General features: G+C 61.7%; 8 protein-coding genes across 8 annotated transcripts; 4 read left to right on the top strand and 4 right to left on the bottom strand.

Annotated features, from left to right (window-relative positions):
* Nucleotides 1-869: 869 nt before the first annotated feature.
* Nucleotides 870-2753, bottom strand: B0T26DRAFT_753724 (cytochrome P450; the record flags this gene model as incomplete). The annotated part of the gene is made up of 5 exons (XM_060445739.1): nt 870-989; nt 1051-1555; nt 1632-1760; nt 1816-2167; nt 2294-2753. The coding sequence occupies 5 exons, from the start codon at nt 2751-2753 to the stop codon at nt 870-872; spliced, it is 1566 nt and encodes a 521-aa protein (XP_060294957.1).
* A 1864-nt stretch (nt 2754-4617) lies between these two features.
* B0T26DRAFT_753723 (2og-Fe oxygenase family protein) lies at nt 4618-5724 on the top strand (the record flags this gene model as incomplete). Its single annotated transcript, XM_060445738.1, has 1 exon — nt 4618-5724. One exon carries the CDS (start codon nt 4618-4620, stop codon nt 5722-5724), a length of 1107 nt encoding a protein of 368 aa, XP_060294956.1.
* Nucleotides 5725-6176: 452 nt separating this feature from the next.
* B0T26DRAFT_742221 (uncharacterized protein) lies at nt 6177-7244 on the bottom strand (the record flags this gene model as incomplete). The annotated part of the gene is made up of 2 exons (XM_060444078.1): nt 6177-6627; nt 6709-7244. The coding sequence occupies 2 exons, from the start codon at nt 7242-7244 to the stop codon at nt 6177-6179; spliced, it is 987 nt and encodes a 328-aa protein (XP_060294955.1).
* Nucleotides 7245-7825: 581 nt separating this feature from the next.
* Nucleotides 7826-9086, top strand: B0T26DRAFT_717979 (Isochorismatase-like protein). Its single transcript, XM_060442353.1, has 2 exons — nt 7826-8510; nt 8601-9086. Exons 1-2 carry the CDS (start codon nt 8210-8212, stop codon nt 8894-8896), a joined length of 597 nt encoding a protein of 198 aa, XP_060294954.1. The 5' UTR covers nt 7826-8209; the 3' UTR covers nt 8897-9086.
* Nucleotides 9087-9354: 268 nt separating this feature from the next.
* On the bottom strand, nt 9355-9691 carry B0T26DRAFT_651428 (uncharacterized protein; the record flags this gene model as incomplete). Its single annotated transcript, XM_060438274.1, has 2 exons — nt 9355-9429; nt 9497-9691. 2 exons carry the CDS (start codon nt 9689-9691, stop codon nt 9355-9357), a joined length of 270 nt encoding a protein of 89 aa, XP_060294953.1.
* A 195-nt stretch (nt 9692-9886) lies between these two features.
* Nucleotides 9887-10398, top strand: B0T26DRAFT_367621 (uncharacterized protein). The gene has a single exon (XM_060434649.1). The coding sequence runs from the start codon at nt 10082-10084 to the stop codon at nt 10343-10345; it is 264 nt and encodes an 87-aa protein (XP_060294952.1). The 5' UTR covers nt 9887-10081; the 3' UTR covers nt 10346-10398.
* A 53-nt stretch (nt 10399-10451) lies between these two features.
* B0T26DRAFT_650372 (mitochondrial biogenesis AIM24-domain-containing protein) lies at nt 10452-11864 on the bottom strand (the record flags this gene model as incomplete). The annotated part of the gene is made up of 3 exons (XM_060438172.1): nt 10452-11327; nt 11406-11524; nt 11681-11864. The coding sequence occupies 3 exons, from the start codon at nt 11862-11864 to the stop codon at nt 10452-10454; spliced, it is 1179 nt and encodes a 392-aa protein (XP_060294951.1).
* Nucleotides 11865-12168: 304 nt separating this feature from the next.
* B0T26DRAFT_873723 (P-loop containing nucleoside triphosphate hydrolase protein) lies at nt 12169-15036 on the top strand (the record flags this gene model as incomplete). Its single annotated transcript, XM_060448008.1, has 2 exons — nt 12169-12719; nt 12773-15036. The coding sequence occupies exons 1-2, from the start codon at nt 12509-12511 to the stop codon at nt 15034-15036; spliced, it is 2475 nt and encodes an 824-aa protein (XP_060294950.1). The 5' UTR covers nt 12169-12508.
* Between the last annotated feature and the right edge of the window lie 165 nt (nt 15037-15201).

The following is a 15201-nucleotide window of genomic DNA, read 5'->3' as shown; positions in this document are numbered from 1 at the left end:
ATGCGGTGGGACGGGTTGTTCTATCAAGTCTGCCAAAGTCATCGGGGTCCATGGGCCGAAGACAATCAATATAACCATCATCAGCACGATGCAAAGATCCCAGTGGCAGTGCATCAAAGAGAAGCTAGATCCTTCGCGAAGGCGTCTCGACGGCCATGTCCGATCATCCGATGTCCAGCTGTGGCGGTCGGTATGTAGCCGCGACGTAGAGGTCAATGGAGCTTCAAAAAGAAGGTACCGAAATGTAGAGCTGCAGAAATTGGATGCAGCTTCTGTCAGAACATCCCAAGACGGAACGAGCGTAAAAAAGAGGCTTGCGTGGAGGTGCACAGCGGACGAATCACGATCCACGGAGGGGGAGCCGGCTGCAAAGAGAGCTATCACACAACCCCTTTCGGCCACGGCTGTGGCAGTGCGGTGCCGAGAGCCGTCCGAAACTATTGGAAAATGACACACCGACCTTGCAAGCAGCTGAAGCCCCGAAGCTGAATGGCGATGTCGAGGCTCAAGAGCGTGGCCTGAAGGGCATGACCTCGCCCAGCTGCCACCAGTCCACACACACCACCTTGAGATCTCGTATCGATGCATCACTTGCAGTGAAGGCGGGAAAGGCGGTCAGGACTTACATGTAGGAGGCTGCAAGGAAGAGAATGCAGGCAATTCAGGGGACTTTGGCCGCCCCTGACTGAAGGGTGTCAAGTCTTCAAGAGCAGTGCGGATGAAGGCAAAGAGGTAAACTGATCAATTTCCAATTCCGTCATGATTATTCCCATGCCCCAGCAAATATCGCATCATAAACCGTCAACATAAACCGTCAACATAACCGTCAACTTAAACCGTCAACATGACCGTCAACATAACCGTCAACGTCACGCCTTCTCTCTTTCAGTGAAGCGTATGAAGAAGTCCGTCGACAGCCACGTCACTGGGTCCCTCAACTTCAACGGCTGGGCATTGTTATGCGCGGCAACATCGTAGCGGCGGAAAACCTGTGCGCGGCAGTCAGCAAACCACCAAACTCGGGGAAACAAACAGCAAACAGACACATACCTCGACGAACAGCTTCATCAGCTCCATGTAGGCGACCTGCTTGCCCAGGCACACGTACTTGCCCGAGCTGAAGATGAGGTCGACGGCGGCTTGCATCTCTTCAAACCGCTCGGGACCAACCTCGAACCAGCGCTCGGGGCGGAAGACGTGGGCGTCGGCGCCCCACAGGCGCGGGTCGCGGCCGCAGCCCATGACGCACTGGCCGACCTCGGTGCCGGGCGGCAGGAAGAAGCCGTGCACCGTGTCGCCGTCGTCGGGCACCTGCTTGCTGAACAGTCCCGCCGACGGCGGCCACAGCCGCATCGCCTCGCGGATCACGGCCTGCACGTACGGCAGCGTCTTGGCGTCGGCGTAGCTGATGACGCCGTCGTTGTCGCTGGCTGACTTTTTGTCCACGTAGAAGCCATCGATCTCGGCCTGCAGCTTGCGGTATGCTGATGGCGTTGTTAGGAGGCACAGCATTGCCATGCGCAGCGCCACGGACGTGGTCTCGGAGCCGGCGACGCTGGGGGGGGGGGAGGCGCTCCGGGTTAGCTGGGGGGTTTTTTTTTGATATGTTTGGTGCTTTGCGGGATACGTACACGAGAGTGATGCATTCCTGGACCACGTCCTCGGGGTCTAGGCCGTTGCGGAGGTAGGCGCGGATGAGGTCGTGCTCGGTGTTGGGGTCTCCGGGCTGGAGCCGTTTCTGGACGGCATCGCTTGCAAATCTGCGCATCTCAGCGGTCAGCGAAGGTAACCAAGCAATGTTGAAAGGCGACCCACTTCATCAGCCGGCCAAAGCCAATCTTGTCGCCCTCGCCGGGCATGGCCAGGCTCAGCGGCCAGGCGTGGACGGCAAGCACGAGCCAAGGCAGCGAGCCGAAGATGCCGAACATGGGGATCATGGCCTCGGTGGTCTCGAGGTACTTCTCGACGTCGCCGTCGCGGCTCAGGAATCCCCAGGCCTCGCCAAACGTGACGCTCGTCACCACGTCGAGCGTGAAGAACTGGGCGCGGTGGCCAAACTCCATGGGCTTCGCGCTGCCGGGCGTCGACAGGTACTTGCGGCCGACCAGGTCGACAAAGGCGCGCACCTGGCTGTCGACGCGCGACTCGGCCATGGACAGGCCCTGGCCTTGCCACTGTGTGTGGGTGCCAATGATTAGCACAAGGTAGACAGACACAAGGTAGACAGATTCCAAGGGGTAGGGGTAGGGGGGATAGGGGTAGGGGCAGGGGGGGTAATGAAAATGGGAATTACTTGCAGCAGGCAGCAGCTTGGTCTTGCGGATCTTGCGGCTCTCGTTGTCGCGCATGGCGATGCACGAGGGGCGGTTGAGGTCCCAGCGCGAGAACTCGAACCACAGCCCCTTGCTGTAGTTGGCCTTGACGGAGCACACGCGGCGGAACGTGTCGGGGTCGTAGTGCACGACCACGTTGGGCTGGATGCGCACCAGCGGCCCGTACTTGAGCGACAGCTCGTACGTGTACGTGGTCACGTCGTTCTTGAGGCAGTGGTACGTGAGCACCAGCGGCGTGATGGAGTTGAGGAACGGCCCCGGCACGTGGCGCAGCCGCCGCCAGGTGAGGAACGTCTTGACAAGGAAAGCCAGGCCGAGCATCACCGTGGTGCCCAGCGCCAGGGTGCCTGCCCTCGACGTGGGCAGCACCCAGCCCAGCACCCAGCCTAGCAAGTCGCCGGCGCGGGCAACGTCAAGCATCGTGAGTGCGGGTTGCCTTTGTTGCCTTCAGGAATCAGGGGTGAGCTGTTCTCGGAAAAGACGGCTCGGCTGACTGCCTGACTATCTGTCTGTCCGTCTGTCGTTGTCTAGCTCGAGGGAGGAACCGAGGGCTCGGGACATGATGCGGGGGAGGCGAGCTTTTGAAGACGTGTCTCGTGCTGGCGCAATCCGATCTGCAGCTGCGGTTGAATGGGGTATGGTGTCCGCCAGTCTGGCAAGCACGGCAACCACCACCCCCAAAGCTCGGTGTGTGATTCGACGACGCTAGGTTAATGCTCTGGCCTGATACCGCCGATACGCAGAGTTGACAAATGAGGCTAGGCTTGGCCCGCAGCTAGCCAATCCCGGCGGCCGGGGAAGTGCCGGGGGCCGGGATGCGAAGACCAGGGGGTGCCACTGTGCTGGGTTATCAGCGTTCGCCCGCGGGGTTGGGAACGGGACGCGGCTTTTTCGGGTTTCCTGGGAATGGGGACGGGGGGCAGCAGCAGCAGCAGAACAGAGCAAAGCATTTGCTGACTGACACTTGCATCATGCCACTTGCCTCATGCTTACAAGCACGCTGTCTTCATTTCTGTGTCTATCTCAGTTCTGCAGTGATATGGAAAGTGATGACATGAAAGGTGATGACATGAAAAGTGATGCATTATCTGCTTTCGACAAGACATGTACCTATGCAATCTGACGACTGGCCCCATTCGTCTTGTTCGTCAAACGGCAGATGAAGATGAAGACACTGACGGGGCAGTGTAAAACGCCCAGCTTCTCAATGGCAGCAGCTCGGAAGGTGTGCTTAAATTGAGCTGAACTAGGGTAACATTGCGTTGGGACGAGCCACCTTCTTTTGCTTTTAATTCGCGAATTTAGTATCGGACCTTGTCGCTTAACCCGAGCTAGGACTGATCGGGCAACCGATGGGCGAGGACGAGACTACTGTTTGGTACCTGGGTACTAGTACTGTATACTGTATGATTACTGGGAATAACAACTAGGTTTAGCCGTTTCGTACCGAGTACTGCCAGCCATGAACCTTTCGGTCTGGCACCTATACGTCTCGATGAAGAATCGATCGCATTTATGCACAGTAATCCTTGGCCTGCCTTTGGATAAGAAAGGTGATCGGTCACTGTCCCCTGTAACTCGTTTGGCTGTTTTCGGTATTTCCATAGGCGGGTAAGACTATTATGTGGTAGGGAAAGCACACAATGCAGTCATCCAAGTCAAGGGAGGCACTCTTGTTTGTTTTAGTTCGGACCAAAAGGAAGGGCGGGGAAAAAGTGAGAGCATTGGATGATTGAAAATATCTGACCATTAACTAGGAGGTGACATGCTTGTAACTAATTAATTACAATAATAATTGCCTAGAATGATCATTGCCTGTGACTGGTGAAGAGGTTATCTCCTACCGTTTTGATTCCCAATTCATCTCGAATACCAGGTCCAGTTGGCCATAATAATATGCCCAAATATGCCCAATATCTTCATTAACATGCTTCGCTTCTGCCTCGTCACCCATAGTGGCGGGACGGAGGTGGCCGTAAACACGGCGGAGGTCGCCGATGGACCGAGTACAAGCGTAGCATGACATAACTCGCTGGGCAGCCGTTGAAGATAAGAGATCAGATATTGGCTACTAGCCAATTTATATTAACGTTACGAGTAGAAAGTCTTATCTGGCCTTCGGATGCATAATAGAGGCAACTGAGAGCACTGAGCACTAGACTTGGAGAGTGTTGCTTCTCCGCAAACGTCACAGTGACGCTTCCCCCCCATCCTTTTGTCCATTGGCCGTCGAGTGACACCTTCAAACAGACCAACAGACCAAGAAAGGGATCCCACCGGCGCAATGGCCACACGGAAGACCCAGCTGCGCATCGTGTCGGGCAACGGAATTGTCACGCGCGACGTCCTGAACACGCCGCTCCGCGATGCCGCGCCGTCGGAGCTGCCCATCATCGACGTGTCGGGCATCTTCAGCGCAGCGCAGGCCGACCGCCAGGCCGTCGCCGACCAGATCCGCGCGGCCGCCACCAGCACGGGCTTCTTCTACATCGCCAACCACGGCATCCCTGCACCCGTGACCGACGCGGCCTGCAGCGCCAGCCTCGACTTCTTCCGGCAGCCGGCCGAGCTCAAGGAGCCCGCCAACGCGCGGCACTCGCGCGCCAACCAGTTCAAGGTCGGCTGGAAGCCGCCGCAGTCACAGCACATCAACCCCTTCGAGAGCGTCGACCGCCGCGAGTCCTTCTCGTGGGTCTACCACGCGGCTCACGACCCGTCCGTGGACGGTGCAGCCGACATCCCGCCTAAAGTGGCCGCCTTCCTGCACTCCGACGCCGACGGCTTCCCCTGGACCGCCGCGCCACCCCAGCTCGGTGCCGCCCTCATCCCCTGCTGGCAGGCCGTGCTGGGGCTGGGCCGGGCGCTCGTGCGCAGCATGGCGCTCGCGCTGGGCCTCGACGAGCACGCCTTCGACGCCAAGTTCACGCACCCCGACGCCGCCATGGCCGTCAACTACTACCGGCCGCTGCGACCGTCTGCTGCGGAAGGGGTGTCCGACGTGTCGATCGGCTCGCACACGGACTTCCAGCTGTTCACGATCCTGTGGCAGGACGCCGCCGGCGGGCTGCAGGTGCTGAGCCGCGAGGGCCAGTGGCTGCGGGCTGCGCCGGTCCCGGGAGCGTTCGTCGTCAACTTCGGCGACTACATGCAGCGCATCACCAACGACCGCTTCCTGAGCACGGTGCACCGCGTGCAGAACCGCAGCGGCCGCGAGCGGCTCAGCATGGCCTTCTTCTTCGGGTTCAACCTGGACGAGAGCTGCGCCGTGCTCGACACGTGCGTGGCGCCCGGCGAGGAGAAGAGGTATGACGAGGTCGGCTGCTACGAGTGGATGCAGCGCCGGCTGAGGGCCATGCAGGTCGACCTGGGCGCGGGCAAGGTGGCCACGTAGTCTAGCGGAGTCGGTCGAGAAGTCTAGCGGAGTCGGTCGGGAAGTCTAGCGGAGTCGGTCGAGAAGTCTAGCGGAGTCGGTCGAGAAGTCTAGCGGAGTCGGTCGAGAAGTCTAGCGGAATCGGTCGAGATTGGGTTGCGCGTGCTTTGCATGTCTGCGGGTTGTTTTGGATGTTGTCACTGATCACCTTGTCGGTCTTGACAGTCTTGAATAGGTAGTCTCGCCATTATATGCATATTGGAGGGTCTCTGTCATTGGCCAAATGCGAGACTAGGTGAAATTTCCAGTGATTATTCACCCTTTTTCATCTTTGCTTTCTTGACACAGCACTCCAAACAGGGGGCTTTATCCGTCCCCTCGCCGACATGCAGCAGCTTTTTCCGTCCTCGCCGACATGCGGCAGCTTCCTCCCCGAATCACACCTCACAAAGCCTCTGCCAGCTCTCGGCCCCCTACAGACTCGCCTCCGTCTTCTCAATCTCGGACAGAAACAAGCCCCTGGCCTTGTCCCACTCGCCGTCTGGGAGCTTCCCGACGATGGGCAGGCGGCCCGTGTCGAAGGCGCCGATGCCTGTGACGCGGAACACGGCCTCCTTGATACCGATGAGGCCGTAGCGCACGACGAACTCCTCGGCACGGCTGACGACGAACTGCAGGCGGCGGATCTCGGCGGCAGAGCCCGACGCCTCCGTGTTGTTCTCGTCGGCAGCCGCCAGCGCCAGCGCCATCAGCCGCACCACCGTCTTGGGGAAGAAGGCGGCCATGCCGTCGATGACGCCCGCCGCGCCGAACAGCACAATCGGCCCCAGCTGCTGCCCGAAGCCGCTGTACACGCGAAACCGGTCGTGGTCGATGGCCGGGTCCAGCGAGACCTGCACGTGATGCGACACGTTGCCGTGGGACCTGCGCATCGCCGTCAGCCCATTGCGTTGCCCAGGAGATCCTCGACCGACGGGGAAAGAGAAGATGGAACCTCGAACTCACATCTTGCACCCGACAATATTCGGATGCGCCGCCAGAGTGGGGTACGTCTCGGGCAGGACGAGCACCTGGTTCGTCACCCCGGGATAATTATACACCAGAATCGGGATCGGACTGGCGTCGGCGACGCGCGCGTACCAGGCGGCGAGGCTGCTCTGGGACGCAGCGGCGCCAAAATAGCCCGGCGCCAGCACGAGGCCCCAGTCGGCGCCGGCGGCCGCGACGTCGGCCAGCCACTCGAGCGTGTCGGCCAGCCCGCCGCTCGTCAGCACGCCGGCCATCAGTGGGTAGCCGGCACCGACGCCCTCGCGCACGCCCGCCACCAGCGCGACGCGCTCGGGCCGTGTTAGATGGATCGCCTCACCCGTCGACCCCAGCAGCACGATCCCCGTGATCCCTGCCCGCGCCAGGAACACGCTGTGCGCCACCTGCGCCGCCACGTCGACCGCTGCCGGTGAGCCGTCGGCCGGTGGCGGCTGGAAGAAGGTCGGCGACGGCACGAAGACGCCCTTGGGCGGCACGCGCGCGGGGGAGGCCATGGTGCGGAGCCGGTGTTGGTTGTTGTCGGGGAGACGATGAGGTGATTAGAGGGAAAGGGGAGGGCGGATGTCGAAGCAGTGAACCCGAAGCAGTGAACCCGAAGCAGTGAACTCGAAGCAGTGAACCGTGTGTTGTAGGTTTGGAATGTCTGGATGGATGGACAATCAGGGCGAGCGCGGTGCGTGGGTGCAAATGCCGTTTTATCTTTCAAGTGTTGTCCAAGTCTGAGATGGAGACCGTTTGTTTCGATCCGCGGCCGAGTGGTGTTTCCGATCCGCGCAAACCCGTGGAACCGTAGGTCGTGTAACGCAAGGGGAAGCTGCCGCCGACGGCCAGCACGCCACATCGCGTTGGCAGGTTGGGTTGGGTTGGGGTGAACATGCGGGGGTTGTCCGATTCGGCACTTCCTCGCCCGACGGGTGGCAAGTGTGGAGGAGACGCGCCTGCCTCGCTGCAGAGCTGCGCCGAGACTCCACCCAGTCAGTAATCACGCCTCGGCGCTATTTGCGTGTGCCCTTGTCCTTCACACCGAGGTGAAGAGGTTGCAACTCTAATCTTGTCAAAACCTATAGTCTTGGTCGCCGGCAATTTGGGTCGAGTGAGAACTAGGAGAGGAAAGATACAGCTAGCACCTCAATGAAGGCATCTCTGCTCGGCTCGCAACCAATAAACTAGCCGAGGAAGCGCTTGCCCCGCTTCGAGGTCAGCATGGCGAGATTGGTTTGTCCGCGATTTGATGAGTCATTTTACTGGTCAACTTCCACCCGCGTCTCTTGCGAGGTTGATCACAGTCCATCTCGGTAATTCTCATCACGGTCGAATTTCCAAGCCCACGGGGGGCCGAATTTCCAAGCCCACGAGGATCAATCATCTGCTCTGATTTCAGAACCACAACTCCGAAGTCGGGCACATCCCGCCAGGCCCAAACAAATCAGCCCGCCAGGCTCGAACAAATCAGCACACCATGGCCACGCCCACCGCCCTCTTCGTCATCGACATCCAAAACGACCTGGCGACGCACCCCGAGACGAAAGTCCCCCACGCCGACCGCGTGCTCGCCGCCGCCGACAAGATCCTCGCCACGGCGCGCACTATACTAACAGCCAGCCGGCAACCCGACGCGCCGCCCCCCGCCCTCGTCGTCTTCGTCCAGCACGAAGAGCGGCCCGACCAAGGACCGCTGGTCAAGGACACGGAGCCGTGGCGGCTGGTCTACGAGCCGCGGCCCGACGCAGACGAAGAGCTGCTCGTCAGCAAGACGACGCGTAAGCGGGCTAGCTAACACCCGCCCCTCCTGATTAACTCGCGGAACGAACAAGTTGCGCGCTTCTAATCAGCTCTGATCGTCTGATTAGGAGACACGTTCGAGTCGAACCCCGACCTCGCCGCCATGCTTGCGGCGTCGGGCGTCGGCGAGATCGTCGTGTTCGGCGTCCAGAGCGAGTGCTGCGTTGAGAGCACGTGCCGCGGCGCGCTGGCCGCCGGCTTTGGCGTGACGCTGCTGTCGGGCGCTCACTCGACGTACGGCGCCGGCGACGGGCCGGCGGTCGACGTCGAGCGCGAGGTGGAGCTGCGGCTGCGGGATTGCGGTGTCAAGGTCGTTCCGTGGCAGGACGTCGTTGCGAGGTGGGAGGGCGAGGGGAAGTTTTGATTTGGGCCGACTTTTTTGGGGGGGTTAGGCTGGCACCGAGTGTCCCATGACGACTCTGGAGGAGTGCGTGGCCAAGCAGGACTGGGCTGATGTTTTGGCCAAGTAATAGGGGTAGGGAGATATTCAATGGTCCGGGCCCAGGAACACTCGCCCAAAGAAGAATTCAAATTTCGAAAGCTCGCTTTTTTAATTTTTTTCTATGATCCCGACCCGGTGTCACTGTCTAAGTAATAGCGCCCCTGCCGGTTGCCTTTCCGTCGATCGCTGTCACCACCTTGGTCTTCTCATGGTGCCTAGTCAGCTTCGTCACCCATCATAGACTCGTCTGCTCAGGGCTCCTCTGGCACGAAGACTGGAACGCCGCCGGGCGGCAGCTTAGCTGGCGTGGGAATCGGTATTCCGCTGTACGAGCCCAAAGTCAGCACCGTCTCAGGACCCGAGCTATAACTACCCGAGACTCACGCGCAGGCGCTCGAGTTGGCAATGAGGTTCGTGACTGGCGTGTAGCCGAGGCAGCCGTAGCACAGGCACACCTAATCATTCCGCACCCGTCAGTTTCTCGCTCACGGCCGCGGCCTCAGCGTGTCAGGCAAGCCGTACCCCAACCTTGCCCCCCGGGATGCACTGGAAGATGTCGTCGGTGCTGGTCGGGTTCAGGAAGCACGCCGTGTTGTCCATGATGTCCTTGCAGCTCTCGTTGCCGTTGATGTCGCACGGGCCGTAGTCGACCGTGGGCAGCGCCAGCGCCAGCGCCAGCGCGGCCAGGCACGGCAGGGAGGCGATCGAGATGCGCATCGTGTTTGCGTGCTGGGTTTTGCTCGACACTAGAGTCAACAAGACTGACCAGAAGCGCGCCTCTGCGAGCACCGAGCAGCCTGCAGGTGCCTGGCTATATACGTGAGCCAGCCGCCCGCTTCTGTGGTCGGAGACGCAATCTGCAAGACACGCCGCACGCTCGTGGATACTGGCGCGGCGAATCTCCCGGACATTGGCGCGGCGAATCTCCCGGACATTGGGGACTGGCACCCAAGCCCGGTTTAGGCTGAGACTGCTGTTCGGGCCAAAAGATTAATTTTTATTGTGGGCAGGCAATTCACCCGACGTCTGTCCCCCCTCGGGCCCCAGCACCTGCGGCCGGATAGGCGATGTATTCTAGAACACACGGGAGCGGCTTCCCGCGCTGTGATGGAAGCAGACCACGATCCGGTGGCGATGGCAGGATTTTCAGCAAAAGCAAAGACCAGAAAAACAGGGGCTAGGGTTGATCCAGAGCCCCGGTTCAAGGATCCAGAGCCTCGGTTCAAAGATCCAGAGCCCCGGTTCAAGGATCCCACGAGATGGCCTCGACTGCTCTACTGCGGGTGGCGAAAGGCAAGCAGCGTAGTGGGTTGGCAACACGTCAAAATGTGGGCTCATCGCGTCCGACAGACTATTGAACGTAATAATTAGTCCGCCCCAAGGGTCTGCGGCGTGTACAGGCAGTAGTAATCTATGGGCACATAAAGATATGGAGCGGCCACAGCTAGGCCCACGCTTCCGGCGCTGGCACCGACGCTCACCGGACAAACTGGTTGAGGTCTTTAGTGTCTTCAAACGTCACCTTCCCGTCCTTGCCGACCGAAGCGACGTGCATCGCAAGGGGCTTGGCCTGCGCCTTCCTCAGGTCCTCGACGGGCTTGGGCTTGCTCGCCAGCTCGACGGCGGCGGGGACCACGCCGGCCTCGGAGTCGGCGATCTCGTTGACGTCGTCCCGGGTGAGCACGTCTCGGACGCGCACGCCGCGGCTCGACATGAGGACGGTGCTCGGGCCGCGGAACTGCAGGAACAGCCGGTCGCCCCAGACGGAGCGGCGCGCCATGGTGCGGATGCCAAACAGCAGCCGCGCTACCGACTTGTACGTCTCCGTGTCGCGCATGGCGCGCCAGAAGCGCGACAGCGTGTCGGGCACGAGACGGCCGGCGGCGGCGCTGACGGAGCTGGGCACGGCCGGGATCTGCACGGCGAGGCGCGTGCTGCGGAGGCGGAAGGGCAGCGGTGGGTTCTTGGTGACCGAGTAGGCGACGACGTGCGACGGGTGCAGCACCATCTCGTCGCCGTCGGCGAGTGTGAGCTCGTAGATCTGACCGGGGGCCGAGAGGGCGGCCAGGCCGCGGCCCGTCAGGTGGCTGCTGCCCCAGTGGGCCAGCGACAGGCCGCGCCGGACGCGGGGCGTCACGGCGAGGGTGTGGCCGGTCCAGGCGAGCAGGGCGTTCCGCTGGGCGACCATCCAGTCGGTGGTGCCATCGAGGTGGAGGACGGAGAAGGTGGTGGTCGGGGACTTGGTGGCTATCAGGGCCGTGATGGGCGTCGTCGACGAGATGCGCTGGTAGAGGAACGGCACGCCCAGGAATGCGCGCCGCAGCGGGGACAGCATCGAGAGCGTCGATTGCGCCTGCGGAGAAGCCGTGTCAGCAGAGGAGCCGTGTCAGCAGAGCAGCAAGGCAACCGCATGAATTTGGGCGTAATGCACATTTTCCACCTGGCCTGCCACCGACACGAGCGTGCCCCTCCTTGTGTATAGTCTCTGCGAGGCGGAAAGCGTGACCGAGAGCAGCGACGACGGCGAGCCCAACACCTCAAACCGGGCATCTAGATGTGCGCCATGTCAGCACACCAGCCAGCAACACTTAGCATGGAGTTGTGGGAGAGCAATTGGCCAATGCGACCTAGCATGGAGTTGTGGGAGAGCAATTGGCCAATGCGGCCTAGCATGGAGTCGTGGGAGAGCAATTGGCAAATGCGTACCGGCCGAGTCTCGCGCTGCTCTGGGAGAGGCGCCGAATGCGTCGACGGGTGGGCGGGATTCTGTAGTGGGGGAGGCGCTGATCTGGATGGCTCTGCATTGTCTGCAGACGAATCTCGGCCTCGGCCTCGTGTTCGCGACCCGCGCAGCTCGCGCTGTCCTCAGCAGCGGAGACGGTCTGCTCATGTTGGCGTGGCGCGGGAGCTTGTGGTTGTCGGTGTCGGTGACGGTGTCAGTGTTGGTGACGGTGTCAATGTTGGTGACGGTGTCAGTGACAGTGACGGTGTCAGTGTCAGTGTCGATTGTCAATGGCGCACCAGGGCAGGCAAGCTCCAAAAAAGCTGCGATGATGGCGATGCAGCGGTCGACAGGCCCGAGTCTGAGCTCAGGGCAGGCACAGAACTGAACCGTTGGCGTGGACCCGCTGGGGGCCAGGGCGGTGTGCACGGGCCAGGGCGGTGTGCACTGGCTAGGGCGATGTGCACGGGCCAGGTTCGAGCTTCCCAGCGCCCCACGCCAGCAGCCGTAGGTGGGTCTCAGGGCACTGGTTGCCGCAGTGACTGCTGGAGCGCGCCAACAGAAAACAGCCAAGCAGCCCCGGCACGGCCAAACACAAACTGCAGACCAGAACCGACCAGACCAGCCTAGGGCACTGCTGGGCCAATTGCTTTCGACGCGGCGTTTCGACAACCGACGTCCACGAGCGTGTCGATTTCCTCGCGTCCGGCCGATCCACGACAGTCGCCGATCCACGACAGTCCCTTCCTCCGTCGGTGCCCAGCCGCAGTTGTTGGAGTTGTTGGAATTGTTGGAGTCGTTGAGCAGCAGCCATGTCGGTCCGTGTCGTCGCAAGAATACGTCCCCTGCTTGAAAAAGAGCACGACAAGGATGTCATCGTCCGCGCCGACAGCGTCGAGCACGGCAAGCCCTTCACCATGGTCAAGATCCCGAGCCCAAAGAACGAAGCTGAAGAGTTCTCGTTCGCCTTCAACGGCGTCTACGACCAGTCGGCGACGCAGGAGCAGCTGTTTACGGCCGAGGGTGAGCTGCCACGAGCACGCAGTGATGAGCGCGCGTTGCTAACACGGGACCAGTGGCTCCGCACATCAAGGCCCTCTTCCAGGGCCTCGACGTCACCCTGTTCGCGTACGGCGTCACGGGCACGGGCAAGACGCACACGATGCGCGGCGGGCTCAAGCTGGCAGAACGCGGGGTGATCCCCAGGCTGCTGAGCAACGTGTTCCGCCGCGGCAAGAAGATCGCCAAGGACACCAACGGCGAGACGTCAGTCGACGTGGCCCTGTCGTACTACGAGATTTACAACGACAAGGTGTTCGACCTGCTGGAGCCGCCCGAGAAGCGCACGCCGTCGGGGCTGCCGCTGCGCGAGAAGGACGGCAAGACGGTCGTGGTCGGGCTGTCGGAGCGGGCGTGCGAGGACCTCAAGGACTTTGAGCGCCTGTACATCGAGTCCAACATGAACCGCGTGACGGCCGCCACCAAGCTCAACGCGCACAGCAGCCGCAGCCACGCCATCCTGCGCGTCAAGGTCACGCAGACCACGGGCGACGTGGTGCGCGAGAGCACGGCGTCGGCCATCGACCTGGCCGGGTCCGAGGACAACCGCCGCACCGAGAACGGCAAGGAGCGCCTGGTCGAGTCGGCCGCCATCAACAAGAGCCTGTTTGTGCTGAGCCAGTGCATCGACGCCATCTCGCGCGGCGACAAGCGCGTCCCCTACCGCGAGTCCAAGATGACGCGCATCCTGTCGCTGGGCCAGAACAGCGGCATTACCGTCATGATCCTCAACCTGGCCCCCCTGCGCAGCTACCACCTCGACACCCTCAGCAGCCTCAACGTCAGCTCGCGCGCCAAGCGCATCGAGGTGCGCGAGATCGAGAACGAGGTCGTCTACAAGCAGGGCCCGCGGGCCGCGTCGGCCAATCTTGGGTCGCTGCAGGGCAGCGCCGCGAGGCAGCCGCTGCGCGCGCTAGCCAACGCGCACAATGTGCACACCGGCGCCGTGATGGCCGCCAAGACGGCCGCCGACAAGCCGGACAAGCCGGTCAAAGCGTTTAGCGTCTACACGGACAAGGCCGCCGCGAAGCCCGCGGCGGTCGTCGTGGCAGCATCAGTGCTGCCGCCGTCCCGCACCGCCATCCCCACGGTTAACTCGTCGCAGCTCCGACGCTCAAACTCGACCAAGAGACCGTCCGACTCTGCCGACGCGCTGTCGTCGCGGCCCACGAAACTCGCACGCCCCACACACCAGTCACTGGTTCGTCCATCTCAGCAGGCACAGCCGCAGCCACTCTCCATGTCCGCCGAGCAGATCGAGGCCATGGTAGAGAAGAAGGTGGCCGAGATTCTCGCGTCACGGGCGGCAGCGGAAGCCGTCGCCGCAGCCGAACCGGCTCCCGCCGCCCAGGAACCCGCCGGCGCACCACAGCAACAGCAGAGCAAGGCGCTGGAGGACGAGGTGCGGCGGCGGCTAGAGGCGCTAGAGCGGCGCATCGACCACGACGAGCGGCACGACGACACGCGGTCCGAGGGGCTGCGGCACCTGCTGCAGGCGCGGCAGGCGAAAGAGCGCGGCGACGACGCGGCCGCGCTGCGGAGCTATGAGCTCGCGCTGCCCTTCTTCCCCGGCCAGGCCAAGCTGCTGGGAAAGATTGACCGGTTGCGGGCCAAGCTGGGCGCTGCCGCAGCCGGTGATGACTTCCAGACTGCCACTGCTGCTACGCCTCGCGCTGAGCGTAAGCGCACGCGCACGCGCACGCGCCGGGCCAAGACTTGTTGCAACGACGACGAGGACGGCAACGGGGACGGCAACGAGGACGGCAACGGCGACTGCTACGCGGCTGCGTCGTCGCCCGGCGGCAAACACAGATCTGCCGACCACGGCGACGACGTGTACGACGGCACCGAGGCCGACGTCGACGACGACGGGAGCTTCCTCCACCCCGGCCGCGGCACCACCAAATCACGGAAACACAACCAAAGGAATACTACTACTACTACTACTACTGCTACTGGTACTCCTACTGCTACTGCTACTACTAATAACAGCACAACCAAGAAAGGCATCGACGAGGATCCTACTAGTAGCCCCCGCGCCGCGCACCTGCTGGCGATCGTCAATTCGCGCGACCTGCGCCTGATCCGCAGCCTGCACGGCTTTGGTGCGAAAAAGGCCCAGGACCTTGTCGATCACCTCAACCTGCTTAAGGCGGAGGACGAGGGCGGCGAGGTCAGGTCGCTCGCGCACCTCCGCATGTTGCCTGGTATGGGCAGCCGCACGGTTGAGAGGGCTTATGAGGGCTTGTCTTCTGGTGGTGGCGTGGGGACTGGTGTTTGATGAGGCGGGAAAAGCATTGCCAGCGAGTTTTTATTTCTCCGTTTTTGCTTGAGCATGGCTGGAATGGCGTCTTTTGTATAGTGTTGTTGCTTTTTGTTTCTCTTGGTTCCATGGCCGCGGTTAGCTCTGCATCCTGCATTGCCTGTGGCGTTTTGTCTTGTTCCA

Source organism: Lasiosphaeria miniovina (genome assembly GCF_030549165.1).
Source record: "Lasiosphaeria miniovina strain SMH2392-1A chromosome Unknown B0T26scaffold_5, whole genome shotgun sequence".
NCBI classification, from domain to species: Eukaryota; Fungi; Ascomycota; class Sordariomycetes; order Sordariales; family Lasiosphaeriaceae; genus Lasiosphaeria; species Lasiosphaeria miniovina.
This window is presented reverse-complemented; position numbering and strand designations above follow the sequence as displayed.